This window comes from Xiphophorus couchianus, chromosome 23 (assembly GCF_001444195.1).
Source record: "Xiphophorus couchianus chromosome 23, X_couchianus-1.0, whole genome shotgun sequence".
Taxonomy (NCBI): Eukaryota; Metazoa; Chordata; class Actinopteri; order Cyprinodontiformes; family Poeciliidae; genus Xiphophorus; species Xiphophorus couchianus.
Genome location: NC_040250.1, coordinates 817,149 through 835,913, shown reverse-complemented (window position 1 = coordinate 835,913; position 18,765 = coordinate 817,149). Strand labels below are relative to the sequence as shown.

The 18,765-nt window shown below is 42.0% G+C and overlaps 1 protein-coding gene across 2 annotated transcripts in view; it reads right to left on the bottom strand.

Annotated features, from left to right (window-relative positions):
* Positions 1-18,765, bottom strand: part of fgfrl1a (fibroblast growth factor receptor like 1a) — a 62,028-nt gene that overhangs the window by 20,685 nt on the left and 22,578 nt on the right. For both annotated transcript variants that reach the window (XR_003594485.1, XM_028009744.1), the window contains exon 3: positions 18,129-18,401. Coding sequence is in view for 1 of the 2 variants with exons in the window: in XM_028009744.1 (XP_027865545.1) it covers positions 18,129-18,401 (273 nt within the window). In the remaining variant the exon portion in view is untranslated. The remainder of the gene's footprint in view (positions 1-18,128; positions 18,402-18,765) is intronic.

Sequence of the window (18,765 nt, the reverse complement as noted above, 5' to 3'; positions counted from 1 at the left end):
TTATTTTTAATTTAAAAAAGTTATCAGGCTTTTTTCCAAAACCTGAAACTGCTGCTGCACAAGCTACTCAGCAGGTTGTTGCTAGGCAACCGAAACATTAGTGAGTCAGCTGATGCTACCGGCTAGCTTAGCTCACATTGATAGTTTTTCCTCTGCCTACATCTCCCAGAATGCTATGCGGTTCTGGATCGGGCTTCACTGAATATTCCCTAAATTGAATATCCTGAGACATACGATCTATTGATACTGATCACGTGATTATTGCAGTATACAGTATATTATTGATTTATTTTCCAGCCGTAGCTCCACCAAACTGCTAAGCAAAGATATGAAGATAAATCAGCTGTTTTCTTGTTATGTCTATGTTCTCTATATCTATGAGAACGCCCTCTTCTTGGAACTTGCTAAAAGAAACTGGGACTGAATTGATCTCATTTAATGCTTTTACATCCAAACTAAAAGCTCTTGAGGCAGATTCAATGACACGTACTTGTTTTTATAGCTTGACATTTTCTTTTAACTGTGTTTTCTGTGTTGTTTTGTTGCTGCCTGTTGGCCACGACTCCCTCAGAGAAAAGGCTTTTAATCTGAGCCAGTTAGTATCCTGGTGAAATAAAGGTTAAAATAAAAACCTTCCAAACCTGAGCTAGTAAATGTTACAGATCGATTCTCATGACCAGGAATCAACCGTCGCTTAAAGCTGAAGTTAATTTTACAACATGCAGGTTTTACAGCTCAAATTTAAGACTTTTTCAACAAATATAAGCTTGAAAACTATAAATATGAAAGATGTTTGTGGATCCTGGTGTATTACAATCAACCTTAGCAAAAAAGAGACATTTTGAAGGTTTGTTTGTGAAGCTAGAGCTGCTAACATGGAGACCTGATTTACACAAGGAAGATTTTTAAACTTATTTTGCAGAGTTCTGGCTTAATTTCTGGCTTAACTTAGATTATTCTCAGTTTATTATGTAGAATGTAGAAACTTTCGGGCGTGCCGTGGTGGCGTAGCGGTTAGCGCGATCCACATTTGGAGGCCTCAAGTCCTCGACGTGGCTGTCGTGGGTTCGACTCCCGGACCCGGCAACGTTTACCGCATGTCTTCCCTCCTCTTCTTCCCCGTTTCCTGTCAGCCTACTTCGTAAAAAGGGACTCTAGAGCCACAAAAAGACCCTGGAGGGGTAAAAAAAAAACAAAAAACTTTAAAGAATGTAGAAACTTTCAAAATAAAAGAATCAGCAGAAAGTTTGGATTGTCAGAAAATCAAAAGAGTGAAATTACTGTAAAACTTCTTTAAATATGTTGTTTTCTATGACGGAGTATCAGAGCGATTTTAGGAAAAATGAGAAAAAGACGAGTAAATTTACCCCAAAAACTCAGATTTTGAGTAATCTGATAAATGTTCTTTTTTTCTCAAAAGTTTTCGTGATCGATCTCAAAATTGTGAGTTTTCCAGCTAATTTTCAACTTTTCAAACTCAGAAATTTGCAGGGTTTTAAAAAAAGAAAATTTCAGAGTTTGTTTCCCTAGGAAATGTTTTGACTTTCCAACTATTTGGTGGAAATTTACTCCTTTGTTTTCTACCTACATCAGCAGTAAAACAAAGTGAAACATTCTCCTTCATCAACATCAGATGTTTCTGGCTTTCCACTTGATAACTGAACATTATTGTGACTTTATGAGGAAGTATTGGGATTTTTAGAAGGAAATCTGGGGTATAAATCCCCCTTAATCTCCAATCCAACAGATTTCCTTTCTGTAAACAATTACACAACATCTAAACAGCCTTCTCAATAAAAATGTAAACACCATCTGTTCCCAAACGAGCTCCACATGGAAAAGTTTGCATTCCCTAAAGCCGTCAGATTGTCCGGACGCGTGTTGGAGCGCGGTCCACATCTGGACTCCCGGGTCCCGCGGGCCGGCCGGCCCTCCCGCCCCGCCGTATGGAAGCCATTACCGGCCAGCCGCCGCACAGGCCGCCATTAGCAACGTGAGGGAGAGATGCTGAAAGCGCCGGCGACAGAGAGAAAGAGCGAACAAGTCTGGATGTGACGGCCTTTTAGAGAGGTCAAGAGGCGGCGGACTGGATCAGGGCCAGAGATTTATTACTGGCGGCCGCCCAGAGCGGCGAGCGCTGTGGATTTACTGAGTGGACGTGTTAAAGAGGCGAGTCGGGCGATGGCATCTTCCAGCTCCATTTAAACATGAATCCGTCACACAGAAACAGTTTCCGAGTGAAAAACGCTCAACCCGCTTTGTGGAACATGTGAGCTTATTAACACGTCTTACACACACACACACACCTGTAGCCCCGCCCGCCGGCCCGAGGAGCGCCAGGAAAACAACAAGCATTTACGAGGAGAACTTTACGATGCTATTTACAAATGTGATTACACGACGTGCCGTTCTGGGCTCCGGCTCTGAAATATGAACAACACACGGCAACGCTTGGCCCCGGGGACGCTTCCAGCTTTCCGGCTTATTTGGTCAAGAAAACCGACAGAATGAGCAAATCGCGCTCATGCACACACACACAGTGAATCACATGCGACTGATTACCCAGAGTTCCTCTCTGCGAGAGCTTCAAGGTGAGCTGGGATGGGAAAACAAGACGATGCATCATGTTTCAGTCAGAGGATCCAACGCTAATATTCTCCAAAACCAGAATTACACTGGAAAATACATCTGATGACTGTCAGATTATAGTTGACTTAAGTGTCTTTAGCAACTATATTAGACTAAAAATGAGTTGAGAAACTAAAACTACATGCTGCCCCACTTATTTAATTAGGCCTTTATATTATTAAGCTTATTTAACATGCATTTTTATAATAGCTGAAAAAGTTATTTTTCAGTAAACACTAATTTGCTAAGATATAATCTTAGCTCTAAACCACTAAACACATACAAAAATAAGCTAATGCTAAACACATAGAAAAATATAGCAGAAGCTAACGCTAAACTGCTAAACGCATAAAATAAAATACCAGAACTTAATTCAAACCACCAAACACAAAAAAATGAGTGGAAGCTAACAATAAACCACTGCATTTATAACAAATTAGCAGATGCTAATGCTAAGTACAAAAACATTAGCAGATGCTAATGCTAAGTACAAAAACATTAGCAGATGCTAATGCTAAACCACTGAAATGATTTTCTGCTGCAAAAATAAAAATCGGATAATTTCATGCATTTTAACTGATGGAAATGAATGGGCTTGAACAATTATATATTTAAAATTTTATATTTAAAACTAAGAATTAATCAGCACTGATCATTATTAAGCTTATTAAACCTGCATATTTTATTTTTAAGTTAAAGTCAACTCTAAAAAATAAGATTTTTTTTACAGCTTTACAATGTTTTTTTTATTTGTTTAACGTTTTATTGGCTCAGTGGCTTTTATTTGACTGACAGGAAAACAGGTAATGAGAGAAGGAGGACGACGTCACCAGGCCGGGAATCAAACCTGTGACGGGACAGAGGCCTCCATGTGTGGGTTGTGCTTCACCTCTGCACCACAATGTTGGTTCTTTAATTACAAATTATCTTAATGAATCTCAAGAAATTCTAAGTTTTATGGACATTATTTTATTCATGTCAGAAAGTTTTCACCAAAAAGACAGAAACATGATTCTTTCCCAACTTTTGAAAATCCAAAAATTCAAATAGACATTTGAATTTTTCTAAACAAATACTGAGAAAATTCAACAAACATAAGAATAAAGAAACAAATATAATTGTTTCAACTCTTATAACTTCTGAAAAGCAAAAATAATTTTGTTCTTAATTTTTCTAAGAAATAAATCCGGTTATGAACATTTTTCTTAAACGTCTCTGTAAACAGAAGCAACAATATTTAAACAAAACAAATACAAAACCTTCTACTGACATTTAGAAATGTGAAGGTTAGAAGCAAGAACAGCTGAATAAAATGGAGCTCTTTGATTTCTGAATGACTAACTGGCTTAATTAAATCATGCTCTACCCACACCGATTTAAGAAATCCTCAAAAGTGAAATGTTTGATGTGGAAAAGCGTCTAAATGTGGAAGTTTTCCCTGAATCGAGCCAGCTGCTGTGATTTCCACGTTTCTCCAAACCAGACTCACTTCCAAGCAGCTCAATGTTTGGGAAACATATAGGAGCCTTCTTTCAGCCAGCTGACCAGCAGCAACCAACAAATTCAAGATGGCCACCAAGGCTGTTGTGGAATAAAAAATTAGCTAAATTAGATGGATGTGTTTGGTTTGAAATCATAGCCTACATATTTTGAACTATAGAAATCATATACATTTTCTTAATTTCTTCTTTTCTGTTTCCGGTGGACATTTTTCAATATGGCCGCCATGGTTGTACTGGGGAATATATGTTTGCACACAAATCAGTTGCTGTAGTTATTGTCGGTTGTGGGAGCAGCTAACCAAAACGTTAAGTTTACTAACCACTATTTCACTAAACAAGAATATTAGTTCTGCTAATGCTAAGCTAACCACATAGAAAATGACAGGAAGCTGATGCTAAAAACATAAAAATATTAGGAGAAGCTAAGCTAACACAGTAAACAAATAGGAAATTAATGTAAGTTAACACTAAACCACTGAACACATAACAAATTTGCAGATGCTAATGTTAAACATATAAAATAATAGCAGAAGCTAAAATATTACTGGAAGCTAACGTTAAAAACAAAATTAAGAAGAAACTACAGCTAAATCACTAAACTCATGACAAATTAGCAGAAGCTAACAATAACCATTAACACAACTGTCTCTCTCATCTCCACCTACTGTAGTTGACTTTACTGGTCTGAGACCAGTAAAGTCCTCAGTAATACTATTCCAAAGTCAAAAATATGATGTGACATTTATTTTATCTAAGTCATGAAAACATTTTATGACAATAACTGGTTTAAACGGCTAAAAAAGGCAGCCATGTTGAAAAATATCTGTCATTCTGACATTAAATTAACTCAGATTTGTACAGTAACCTGCTGCACTGAAAAGCTCAGCGTCTCCAACAGAAACAGATCTGCAACACGGCTGCAAAAATACAAGCGGTGTGATTGGATAAGCTGAGGGTTTTAACCCATAATCCCGTGTTTTCTCTCCGCTCTCAGGAATAAACATGGAGCACTTGGTTAGTTCCTGCAGGCAGCAGAACAGAGGCCCGTTTCACTCACAGACTAAACAAAAAAACGTTTATGGGGAAACCTTTCTTCATGCAATCATCGCAACCAAAACAAAGAAAGAGAAATAAAGAGTGAAGCTGAAAGCGAGCGACCGAGTGTGTGAATCCAACTTTGAACAGAGCTTTGTATTTCCTGAAGCCGAGCGGCACGCAGGTTTGATCCTCAGCCATGAATGGGCTTTATACGCTAATTACAGCCACCTGTGTGTGTGTGTGTGTGTGTGTGTGTGTGTGTGTGTGTGTGAGGCATGAGGGCGGAGGCTGACTGTACAGTCATGAACAAAAGCAACCTGCTGTTTTTACTCCGTACACACACACGCTTTTACACACGCTTTCGGGAACTGAATGATGCGGCGTCACACTGAGGAGGAAGATGAGAAGTTTCTATCCGTCCGGCTTCAGATCTGGGTTTTTACCAGGTATGAAGCTCGTCTCGGCGCAGCCAGGAATCCTTATAAGGACATTTAAGAAAACCTGAGAGTGAAGCAGGTTGAGTTCACGCTGATAAGTTCAAACCAGATTTTTAAAAACTTTTAATTTGCTTTCCATGCAAATCTGATGACAGAGGGAAAACTTCATGCTCAAAAAGCCTCTTCCTCTCATAACTTCATGCAAAGTTCAGGAATCAGGAATCGCTCTAGTAACACTTTGAAACACTAGAAATCATTCTAATTTGCTTTATTATTATTCTCTATTCATTATTATTAATCTACAGGAATATTTTGGGGAATAGAGGGAGAATAAAAGAGATAAATGCCAGGAGCTGCACTACGCTGGCGGTTTCCCATCCTGGATGGGTCAGGCGACGGCCATCAGGAGGCGAGTCAAGGTCAGAAATGATTCAGAAAATTACTTCACCCTAAATGGAGCCAGAGCGAGTCACGCTGCTGCGTTCGCAGGTTGTCTGCAGCGCTGCAAGGCTAACGCTGCAGACAGACGCTCCACACATGCTGCTAAAGAAAGACTTCCTGTCACGCAGCAAACATCTCACAGCACGACTCGATGTTTTCAGCCATGTTTCAGAGACTGTTGACTCATCCTGAGGTTGTTTTCAACTGAGAAACGCCAGGAAATCATTTGTTAACCAGAATCAGGTGTTTTTCAGCTCGATTGGCGATAGAAGCTCATGAACTCAGGAATCCAACCTTTTCCCAATCAGTGAAAGCGAAACACTCAGCAGGATCGGTTTATAACACGGATCGGTGTGGAAGTTGCTGCTGACTGAAGACGGCTCAGATTCGGCTGCTTCCTGTTTAAGATGAAGTCAGACGAAGCAGAGAGGCGCAAGAAGCTGCAGCTAGCATGAGCAGCTGGACTGTGGCTCATTCAGGGCCGGAGAGAGCGAGATTTACAGCAGCTAACAGGAGGGTTGAGGAAAACAAAGCTACATTTTAACCGGCTGCAGACAACTTGCGAACGCAGCAGCGTGACTCGCTCTGGCTCCATTTAGGGTGAAGTAATTCTCTGTTTAACACCTCAGGGGGAAGGAACAGAATATTAGAAATACAGAAACTCCTGATTTATTACTGTGACAGCTTCGCTAACAGTGCTAACAGCTAACTTAAGGAGCTAAAGTGGTTTAAAATGTCAACTTTGTACTAAATTAGTCTTAATTTCAAACTGCAGAGGTTTGTAATGCAGAGCTCTCCATATGCAGACTGAGATATTTGACCAACTTCAAACAGTTTTATTTAAAAAACAAAACAACCCCTGATATTTATTTATTTAACAATTATTATTAACACATCATTAGTCAATCTAAATGAATGCGCTAAAGTCGTCTCCCTAGACTGAATGTGACAGAATGTGAAACATTAAATTTCCTGTAGCTGCCTTGAGGTGTGTGTCTCAGAGCATTTCTACCTGTGCATGCGGCGTTGCTGTAACTCTAGCCAACATCAAGGCGCCACTCACTTCGCTGAACTGACAAATCTCTCACATTCATCGCCACGCGCCGCCTTTGAAACACAAACCGCCGGCCTCGGCTCCCACTTTCAACTCTCCATCATGGCTCCGCGTATCCTCCGGTTAAACGTCTACTGATTCAGTCCCCGTTTGACCCCACATGACCCGGTTACCATCTGACAGGTTTCATTCATTTTTTGCAACAGGAAGAAACTTTTTCATAAAGTTTTTCTGCTCTCCAAGTTGTTTCTTCAACCTGTTGGTGTGAGCTCCTCATGTTTACTTGCTGCATGTCTGTCTTTGTCTACTGAGGTTCAAAGCCGCGCCGCCTGGCCGCCACGCCGCCTGGCCGCCGCGCCGCCTGGCCCCCGCGCCGCCTGGCCCCCGTGCCGCCTGGCCCCCGCGCCGCCTGGCCCCCGCGTGGCCGCTGACAGACTCCCTTTGATGAACGACAATTTACAGCAAAGTAAAACAGCTCATCACACCGCGCAGCTTCAACCCAACGGCCGCCATCTTTCCCTCAGAAACATGGCGGCTGCAGTTCACACGCAGGGCGCAACATTACCGCGCAGGTTTACACTTTGCAACATGCAAAAAATTCACTTCTGCTTTTTATTTACAGTTAGGCTGAAACAATTAATCAGATTAATCGTGATTAATCAAAAATAATCATCAGGTAGTTTAGTAATCAATAATCATTAACTGGAGTATCCAGGCTGTTAAACTAATATAAAATAAAAGCTGAAATATCTCTATCCATGACTTCCTTTGGAATCTGTTTCCTTTACAAATATGAGCAAAACGTTGTCAATATTTCACTAATGTGGCAAAAACAACTAAATAAGAAACGCAATTAAAATCCTCCATGGGAATAATAATTCTACCACTTCCTGTCATGTTTCAGTGTTTCCGCCAGTAGTAACTTCCTGTAGTTGATCACATGACTGGTGTGATGCAAAAAAGACTTTCCATTACTGATTTGTGAAATACAAACCTCCTGAAACAATCCAAGCTGAGCTCGGCCAATCAGAGCTCAGCTTCTTTCTGATCGGCCAATCAGAGCTCAGGTTCTGTCTGCTAAACTGTGCGCCAGCTGCTGTATCCTCAGTAGCTTCCACCCAACAAACGTTTCAGGTCGTTTCTGCATCAGAGAAACGACCTGAAACGTTTCTGTCGGATGGAAAGCGGTGAGGACGATCAGCTGATCCCACATGTTCGAAACCCACAGAGGAGTTTACGTCTTAAAGCACAAAAAGTGACTAAATGGAGAAATGAAAAGTATTAAAAAGACAAATAAGACAGCAGTGTGTGTGTGTGTGTGTGTGTGTGGCGGGGTTTCTGCACCTATATTGGTTTTCAGCAAGCTGTCATTCTGATCAAACTTCAGCCTGATAGCAGAGTCACCGCAAAACCATCGTTCTGTTTGCACAAGAAACTGTCTCACATACACACACACACACATACACACACACACACACACACACACACACACACACACACACACACACTTTACCTTGAAACACAGCAAAACATACCGTGAATACACTTATGTGAAACATAACGCGCAGGAATGCAGCAACATTCTGCATGTGAGTACAAGCACACACACACACACACACACACACACACACACACACACACACACACACGGGCACGCACACACACACACCTGATGCTTCACAACAAAATGCTTTTAAAAACATTTTCTTGTTTTAAATAAGACAAACCAACACGTGTTGTTGTTACTTGTTGTGATGCTGGAGCATGGTGGTGGCAGCATCATGCTGTGGGAATATCCAGGAGGAAAACCTGCTGGAGGCTGCAGAAGAGACTGGTGGAGAACATTATGGGATGGTTTAGGTCAGGGGGGTCCAAAGTGTGGTCTGAGGGCCATTAGTGGCCCCTACGCTGAATGTGTGCGGCCCTTTGCTTCGGTTCAAGAGTGATGCAAGTTTTGCCGTGTTGATATTAGAGTCACTGCAGATAGAAAAAAACTGGAATAATTTTCTGCCAAACTATTTAAAAAATGACCTAGAAAAACTCAGAATCGTCTGAACTCCAAAAGTCAAAAAATTGTTTGAAAAAATGAAAAACTTTAAGATTTATCTCTGAACTTTTCTAGAAAAAACAAGGACATTTTTGAGTTTGAAAAATTTCTAATTTTCCAGAAAAATAAACGTGGAAAGTTTCAGACAATGAAAATTTTCTAGTAATAATTCAGAAACTTTGAGATTAATCTCAGAAGAACAAAAAACAGAATTTTTTGGCGTTGGAAATTTCCACATTTTTTTATTTTATTTCTGAGATTAATCTCAAATTTCTGAGCTGTTAAGTGGAAATTAATTTTTTATATAATTTTTTCCATCTATAATGGCTCTGATGCGTCGCAGGTGTTTGACGTAAACAGAGTTTCTATTTTCTCAATCAGAAACTTTCAAAATAAAACTTTTCTGGACCCAAATCTGCTTTTAATTAATTTTATAAATTTGGCTAAATACAGAAAACATCAAGGAAAAAATCTTATTGATCAGAAATTATTAAATTCTTTTTTTCCACTAAAAAACTGCAAAGTGACTTTTAAAAAAGTGAACTTGTTGAATCTTCTTCAACTTTTGGATCGAGAATAATTGACTTTATTTGTTGAAATAAAATGTTGCACTTATTGGTTGAGGACATTTTTGTCTCTCAGGTCTTTTTGATTCAATTATTTTGGCAAACGTGACAAAAAGTTTGGACAGAGCAGGTTCATGGTTTGGAGTGGCCTAGTCAAAGTTCAGACCTGAAACCTGCAGCAAAGTGATGCTATCAGATGAGTGAGCTGTAGATGTTAGATGTAGATGAGTTCTCACTCAGAGCATTTTAACAGATAAATGCTGCACTTTTTATTTGTTTTTAGTGAAAATGTTTTAAATTATTTCCTCTGTTTCCAGTTTTAATAATAAGATTTAAATTTGTTTTTGTGAAAAATGTGAAACAAAAGATCGAAACAAGTGAACATTTCTGCAAATGGTTTCAGGTGAGAAAGTCATTTATCAAAACGCAGCTGAGATATGGAGCAACAACAGTGCCTTAAACAAAAAATAAAGTTTTTATGAAAATCAAAACCTGCAGTGTTTCTGTTTCCTCATCAAAGCATCTGCAGAAGATTCTGGGCTTTTCATGCTCGATTGCCTCGTTGTGGAGGAGAGCAGCGAATGGGAAGAGACATGAAAAGACGACAGGACGGTGAGCGAGGAAGAGGAGGATGAGGAGGGGCGCTGTGTGCTGAAGGACCGGCCGTCAGCTTTGATGATGGAGCCGCAGCAAAACAAAAGTTTCTAAAACTTCAAAAGAGAACTTTCTGCTGTCTTCAAACATGTCTTCACTAATTGCTGGGCTCGGTTCTGCCCTCCGCCATTCAGCAACGGGTGGGGGAGGGGAGGGCGCTACAGAGGGACAATGGAGCCGGCGGGGCCAGTGACAAATCCCAACCCAAATGAGAAACTCCTCGGTCGGCCGCTGCCTCCTCAGGTCTAACCCGGCCGACCCTGATGGCCTCCAGAGGGAGCAGCCAGCAGGAGGCGCTTCTGGGCCGAGCCGGTAAAGGCTCAGCGTCATTCTGCTTCTCCTCAGATGGAAATCATATCTAATGATTAATTTTTCAAAATGGCTGCCATGGTCGTCATTGCAAAGTAATTTCTGACATTGCTAAAAACCTGAAAGAATTAGAGAAAGCTAACTCAAAACAGCTAAGCACATGAAAACATTTTCAGAAGCTAACGTCAAACCGCTGAGCACATAAAAATGACCCTAAGCTAATGCTAAGCTGCTAACACACAAGAGAAGTAAAGGAAGCTAATGCTAAAAAAAGAGAAAAAAACCCGTCATCCTGAACCTGTGATTCCTGATGTGTAGACGAAAAGTCTCTGCTTTCCTGTCCATCCGTAGCGGTGGAACCGTTAGCTACATGAAACCTGGAGACGTAGACATGAAATCAGCGCAGAGCCTCAGTAAAGGCCAAAATAACGCAGAAAAAACATCAAAGAACGAATCCAAACCACTTGTATTCTCCTTTTCCTCACTTTCTGTGAGGCTACGCCACAGGCAGACTCGTTGTCATGGCAACCGACTGACACCTCCTCTAGGATTCAACACCAAAAGAAGTCAAACATTTTCCCCCCAAAGAGCAGAACATTCAGTCAGTCTCAATTTTATGTTTTCAGGCTCCAATTTTATTTTGTGATTATTAATAAGTGATCGCTGTGGTAGTTTAGCTCCCGCTGCTATTAGCTCCCGCTGCTATTAGCTGTCGCTATAAAAGCTACCTACTGTTATTAAAGGTTGACGAGCCCCGGTCTAGCCAAAGTTCAGACCAAGAAAAACTTGAAAACTGATCCAGTATGACTTAACTTGACCTTAAGGGGCTTTTAATAAAAAAGCATGCCGCACTTTTCAGGACGTTTATTTTGAAAAAGCTCAATTAAAGCCTGGATGATGTTGCATTAAAGTTGCTGTATCTTGACTATAAAGGTGGAAAGTGGTGAAAGTTTGTCTGACGATAGAAATGGCGCCTCAGGTCTGTTCGGGCTGAACTTCCTGTTGAGCGTGAGTTGCCGCGGCGCGCGGTGGTGCAGCGGCGCGCGGTGGTGCAGCGGCGCGCGGTGGTGACGCGGCGCGCGGCGGCGGTGCCTCCAGAGGACGGCCTGCTGACTGACAGATGGCATCCAGCGAGCCGCGGGTATTTAAGAGCCATTAGGGTCTGCTAGAGCTCAACTCGCCTCGCAATTCAGAAAACACACACAGAAAACACACCCACACACACACACAGAAAACACACACACACACAGAAAACACACACACACACACCCACAGAAATCACACACACACACACACACAGAAAACACACACACACACACCCACAGAAATCACACACACACACACACACAGAAAACACACACACACACACACAGAAAACACACACACACACACACAGAAAACACACCCACACACACCCACAGAAATCACACACACACACACACAGAAAACACACACACACACAGAAAACACACACACACACACACACAGAAAACACACACACACACAGAAAAAACACACACACACACACAGAAAAAACACACACACACAGAAAACACACACACACACACACACAGAAAAAACACACACACACAGAAAACACACACACACACAGAAAACACACACACACACAGAAAAAACACACACACACAGAAAACACACACACACACACACACAGAAAAAACACACACACACAGAAAACACACACACACACAGAAAAAACACACACACACAGAAAAAACACACACACACAGAAAACACACACACACACAGCCAGTGAAGCATGAAGGAGGGAAAAATGAGGAGCTGAAAGATGATGAGACACAAAACTAAAAAACAAAATGAAAGATGAAGAAATCTGAAAAAAAAAACAACAAATGTGAAAAAAATCTGATGGTTTTCCAGAGACCACCTGTGTGTCAGGTAAGAATCGCTCCTTTGTTCAGCAACAGCAACTTTCTACCTGCCGGTTTTATTCTGGATCTGCTGACGACTGCAGGGGGAAAAACTAAAAAACTAAATCCTCCTTCGTTTATCGTTTATCGTCCTGCTGGAGGTGAAACCAGGCAGAACCAGAGGATGTGGGACAGACAGAGGCCCAGCAGTGTGTGTGTGTGTGTGGGGGGGGGGGGGGGGGGGTGAACAAAAGGACACATATTTTCTTGTCGTTCTTGTTGATATGAAAAAGCAAAGAAAGATACACATCTGTGTGTTTATCAGCCAGAAAACAACTCAGGAAACTTGACTCCGATTCTGTCTCTCCCATCTGGACCTCTATCATCACACACACACACAAACACACACACACTTTTACATCCAGCGGCAACATGAAGCAGAGCGGCCAAAAGCTGCTAAAATATTCACACCTGCTCTAAATATTTACTATTATAAGACGAGAAAAATCTGAAAAGTGTGGCCTGGATTTGTGCTCATCTTGCTTTACCTTCATACCCCAAAATAAGAACGAGACGGCTAAAAAATAAAATCCGATTTGAATGAAAACAGGAAATATTTTGCAGTGTACGACCCGATCTGAGGATTTTGGCTTAATTACAAGAATAAAGTCATAAAATTAGCAAAATGTTTTTCACTAAAATCCTTTCCAACCTTTGAGCAAAACGTCCACAGGTGATAAATTTGGCCCAGAATCGGAAGAGAACTGAAGTTCAGATCCGGGGAATTTCCCAATAAAGAGGAGAATGGGCAGACCGCCCCCTACTGGCCCACAAGGTACTGCATGTAAGAAACCGCTAATTTACCGAAACGTGAGCTAAAAGTTTGACGAGTTTAATTAGCTCATCAAACTGTTGCGTTTAAAAATAATAATGGATCAGTTAAAACCGGGAACAACTGAAGAATCGGTGGAAAGAAAACATCAGGATCGTCGTTTACAAGAGATTTGATTCCTTTGAACGAGTCAGTTAGTGAGAACTGTTCTTTGTTTGCTCATGTTTGCGTGCTTGTGATGCTCTGCTCACACGTCAGCAGCTTTGGTTTTTATTTAATCCAATTAAACTAAATACAATAGGTAAATAAAATGGCTAGAAATGGATGGATAATTTTTATATTTAAGAGGATTTTTGTTTCTGCCAAAGCAACTCGAACCTGTTTTTCTTTCATTCTGCTTCTAAATTACAAATAGCCCTAAAATGATGTTAATGCTCACAACACTTGGTTAAAGAGCAACTTTCTTTATTTGCATTGGAATAAAACTTTCATAATGTGTAAATAATTATAAAATGATTCTGACCTCCAGGTTCTCTGCACGCATTTTTCTACGATTAGCGAGACGCTGCAGAGCGAAACCTGAGCAGGCGGCCAGGCTGACTGACAGCGGCTTATTTGAGATTCATGCTCTGTGTGTGTGTGTGCGTGTGTGTGTATGAGCTAAAACCCTGGGCCACCTCCACATCCTCCCAGTTGAGGCAGTAGACATCTCAATTAAAACCTGCAGAGCGGCGGAGGAACCGGGAGGAGCGCAGGGACGACGCGCGGCGGCGCTGCAACCTGATCCGACGCTGCGCTGCTGGCAGGAAAACAGCTGCAGCGCCACACATGCAGAAGAAACCTGGCATAAAGAGGAGCATGGTTTGCTTCCCACCAGCTCTAAAACAAAAGCTAAGCTAATTATTTAGCAAGCACAGAACGTTATGCTAACAGCATGCTAACCTGAGCTACTTTGTAAAACAAATAATTCGCTTTGTTCCCGGAATCAGATCGTTTTGCTCTCATTGAGTGAGAAACTTAAAGTGTTTTTTCATCTGATGGTCCTGTAGACCCGGTTCTACTGGAACCAGAACTTCTCCAGCTGTTGTGGGTCTGAGTCAAACCAACCTGTTCCCCTCCTGGCCTGTGGGGGCGCTGCACCAAGAACCACTGAAGGAAACGACACAAAAACCTCTGAAGACGCTGAGAGCAACTTCCTTCTTCACCAGATGGAAACAAGATGGAGGCGTCAGGTTTTAGCGTTGGAGGATTTCTCTTTAGTCTTTGACAAAAAAAATAAAAAATAAAAATTCACAAGTTACTTCTCCTGCTAATGCCAGTGAGTGTTTTTGTTGAATTTACCCAGAATGCCCTGCGGTGTAGTCCACTTCCTGCTTTTGGAGCGGACATTAACTGAAACAGAGTTTGTGAATTTGAATCCGTCGCATAAAGAAGTAAATGATCATTTAAAGTCATAAACTTCAGATCTGAGTTTTAACCGTGTTGAGATTTTAGTTTCATAAAACTGGGATTTGATGATTGTTGTGGTTTATAACCAGATTAACCACTATGACCAATAAAAGCAAATAAAAGCAGATTTTTAATTTTCAACAGCTGTTATTCTGATTAATGTTGGAACGGCGGCCATATTGGATCCTAACTGGGGCTCTAGCATGTTTCCCTTTTAATTTTCCAACCCGGATGTTCCACATTACAGGGAGAAATCACTCATAAAGCTGCATCTTCCTTTAAAAAAAATCTGATTATTTTGTTAAAACAGTTCATAGTTGGTTTATTCACAAGGTTGAAAAATAATCATATTCTTGGTGATTTTAGATTTTAAAAGTAATATTTAAAAAAGTTTAGACACTCCTTTCCTACAGGTAACAGCTCCAACGTGTCTGGATGTTCAGTAACCATGACAACATACAATAATATCAGGAGGAGGAAACCTGATTTAGTAACTTGCCTCTGCTGGTGGCTCAGTTTGTCCAGTGAAAACGCTCAGAGTTTCAGATGAACACAAACATGCTAACAAACACGCTAACAAACATGCTAACACCGCTGCCTCACAAACAGCAGAAGGAGTCCGATAGCTTAGCCAACCTGGAATCACACGAAGCTATCAGAGGAACGGCGACACGACTGGGAAAAACAGGAAACTATGGAAATATTCAAGCAAATTAAACAGAACGAGGAGGAAGAGGACGACGGTTCTGGATACGGTCGGGTCTGGTCGGGACCGGAGAGCCTGACGTTTCAGGTGAGAGCAAAACACGTCAGGACCAACAGGGGGCAGCGCAGCGCAGCAACGGCAGCAAGCGGCCGCAGGAGCAGGGAAGTCACCACCATCTTAATGTTTATCCATCCTTCCTTCATGAACAGCCTTTCCTCCTCTCTACTGTCATGTCTTTTTTTCCCAGAATGCACCTTGCTTCCTTAAGGGTTGGGAACAGAAGTGAACCAGACAAACGTCAACGGTCAATAATTTGGACTAAAACTTTTATCTGCAGAGGCGTTTTTAACTGCAGTGAATCATCAGAGCGTCGATTCATCAGAAACTATTTCATTAAATCTCAGGAAGGAGAATCATTCGGGTCCGTCCGACCAGGAGGAAGTTCTCAGGTTTCATGTCTCCGTTGCTGTTGTTTCTGTTGCCACAGGAAGTGGTTCATATCACTGCGGACGAAACTGAAAATGTTTATATTGTTATTTTAAAGGGGGAGGATTCTGTGTTTTCCAGGCATATAGTCACTTTTATAACACAATCCTGTTATAAAAGTAGTTATAAAAATGATATGAATATTATATGACTGAAAAGAAGTTTAACTTCCTGACGTAAAGCCTTCAAATTGGGCCTCTCTCTCTTTAAGAACCTCCTGCTGTTTCTGAAGCTCCACCTCCAGGAAGTCGTCCCAACATGGCTTCTTTATTAACGTTTTTACCAGCGTTGCTCTGAGCAGCAGCTCAGCAGCTGCTTGCTAATTGCTGCTGGCTAGTCTGAAGGAGCAGGGTGGGGGAGGAGCTGCGACTGAAGGTGGGGCTAGGTCCACCCAGGCGTTTTGCAGCTGGATGGTTGCCGTGGAGACTGAAGGATTTCTCAAATATGAAAAAGTCAAAGCAGGTTTGTTTCTGATGAGGGAAAAATTTATAGCCAGATTTTTTTATGAGGTACCGGCCCTTTAAACACTGGCGGATGAAAGTCATTTGGATTTTTTTCGGCCATGTTGGTCAAAATGACAGACAATGAACACTCGGGTCGCGTCTTCATCTCTGCGGCTGTTGGTGTCCAACAGGTGATAGATTTTTGTTTCTGTTGTGAATATTTCCGTTTAATAAAACCTGCTGCTCGTTTCAGGCTCCGCCCACCGACACCAGCAGGGTGTGTGTAGGCGTGTGTGTGTGTGTGTGTGTGAATGAAAGGGACAGTGAACGAGGCTGTGGGGGGGTGGCAGCTGCCTGGATGACCTCAGCAGCAGCTGTTCCCTCCGTCTGTGTGGCAGCGCGGCTTTGAAGTTCAGTTCAGCGCCGATGAAGCTTTGAATCACATACCGATTCTGATTACTGCCCTGCATGAAAGCAGATCATCTGCTGGCGCCGCGCCACCTCACCGCTCTCTGCTCCAAACGTTTACATGTACATCACCTCAATCATTCTGTCTCACATTGAAACACAAAGTTCATCACACCGCCGTCGGGTCAAATAAAGCCTGGAGAACAGAGGAACGGCGGCCGAATGTCTTCCTGCCGCAGCGTTTTCCTGCTGCGTTTGAAGCACCGCCGGAGATGCTTCGCTCTGATGCTGGGGGACGCTTCGCAGCTCTAATCTCTCTGCTGGCTGAAACCCGACACACACACACCCACGCACACACACACACACGCCCACACACTGCGGCGGTCCACTGACACAATGTCCTTCTGCAGGCATTTTGTTTACATGGACGCGGGTTCAGGGTAGCGGCTATTTAAGGCAGCGACAGAAAAGAAAACACACCTGTGCCGGAGCTGTCGACACGGCAACGGTCCGGAGCAGAACTCTACAGAACTACAGAGACGGGTCCAGGCTGTTAGCCAAAACATGCAACAGCCCCCAAACTGTGTTAGCTTAGCCTCTTTACGGCATTAACTTAGCCTCTTTACAGCGTTAGCTTAGCCTCTTTACAGCGTTAGCTTAGCCTCTTTACAGCTTTAATAATCAATTAACTATGATCAATTAAAACAAGCTCAGTCTTTCCAATTTAATCATGAAACGCAAAGACAGAATGATCGAAATAAAATCCTCTATTTGGAAAATATTTGTAATTTAATTTTTAAACAAGAAAGCAAGAAAAAAATAGATTAAAATCAGAAATCAAACCTGGTATGAAAAGACTTGAGGTTTTATTTTTAATATCGCTGTGAGGCTTTCAGACCTCAGCGTCCAGCTTGGTGGTGGCAGCATCATGCTGTGAGTCAGATGCTAACGCGTTGTGTAAATGGGAGAAAACCCTGAAAACCAGCAGCTACATGATGGAAATGATCTCAAACTCACACCCAGAAAACAACAGACCAAATTCTGCAGGACTCAGCAAATGTGAGGCAAGAAAAATATATTTAAAAGAAAAGTTAAAACAAAACGATGAGCTGCCACTACTCGAGAACCTCAAAGAATGAAATGATTAAAACGTCTCAACAATCTCAGCGATTTGTTGATGAAAACGTAAACCAGCTCCTCCGTTTCATCTGAAATCATAACTGGCTTTGCACTCACCGATGACAATCAGCGTGTAGTTGATGTTGACGCTGCCAAAGCCGTTGGTGGCCTTGCAGACGTAGGTACCGGCGTCCTCCGTCTCCACTTCCTTGATGCGCAGGCCGTGCTGCAGCACGCGGAACCGGGTCCAGCCGCTGTGGATGTGTCGGCCATCTTTGGTCCACATCATGAGCGGCGGCGGGTCGCCCTCCACGGGGCACGGGAGCTTGGCCGTGCGACCCAGACGGACGCTCTGACGATGGGCCACCTTCCCCGCCACCCTGGGAGGACCTGCAGCAGAAGAAGAACAAAAACACCTTAGCCGCTGAGGAAAATTCAAGATGGACGCCAATTTTCTAAATGGTTCTAAAAATACATTTATCACTGAGGAATACATTTGCTGTCAATTCATACATAACTGTACCCGCAGAAATCATGTTTACAGATTATTTTTGGATATTTCAAGATGGCCACCATGGTTGTCATAGTAGCAAAATAATCTTTGCTCTAAAATCACCAGTTAGACAAATGTGTTTAGTGTCAAATCATAGCTTACATATTTTGAACTGTAGAAATCATATTTTTTGATCTTGTGATTTTTGTTTTTTCTTTTTCTGGTGGACATTTTGCAAAATGGCCGCCATGGTTGTAACAG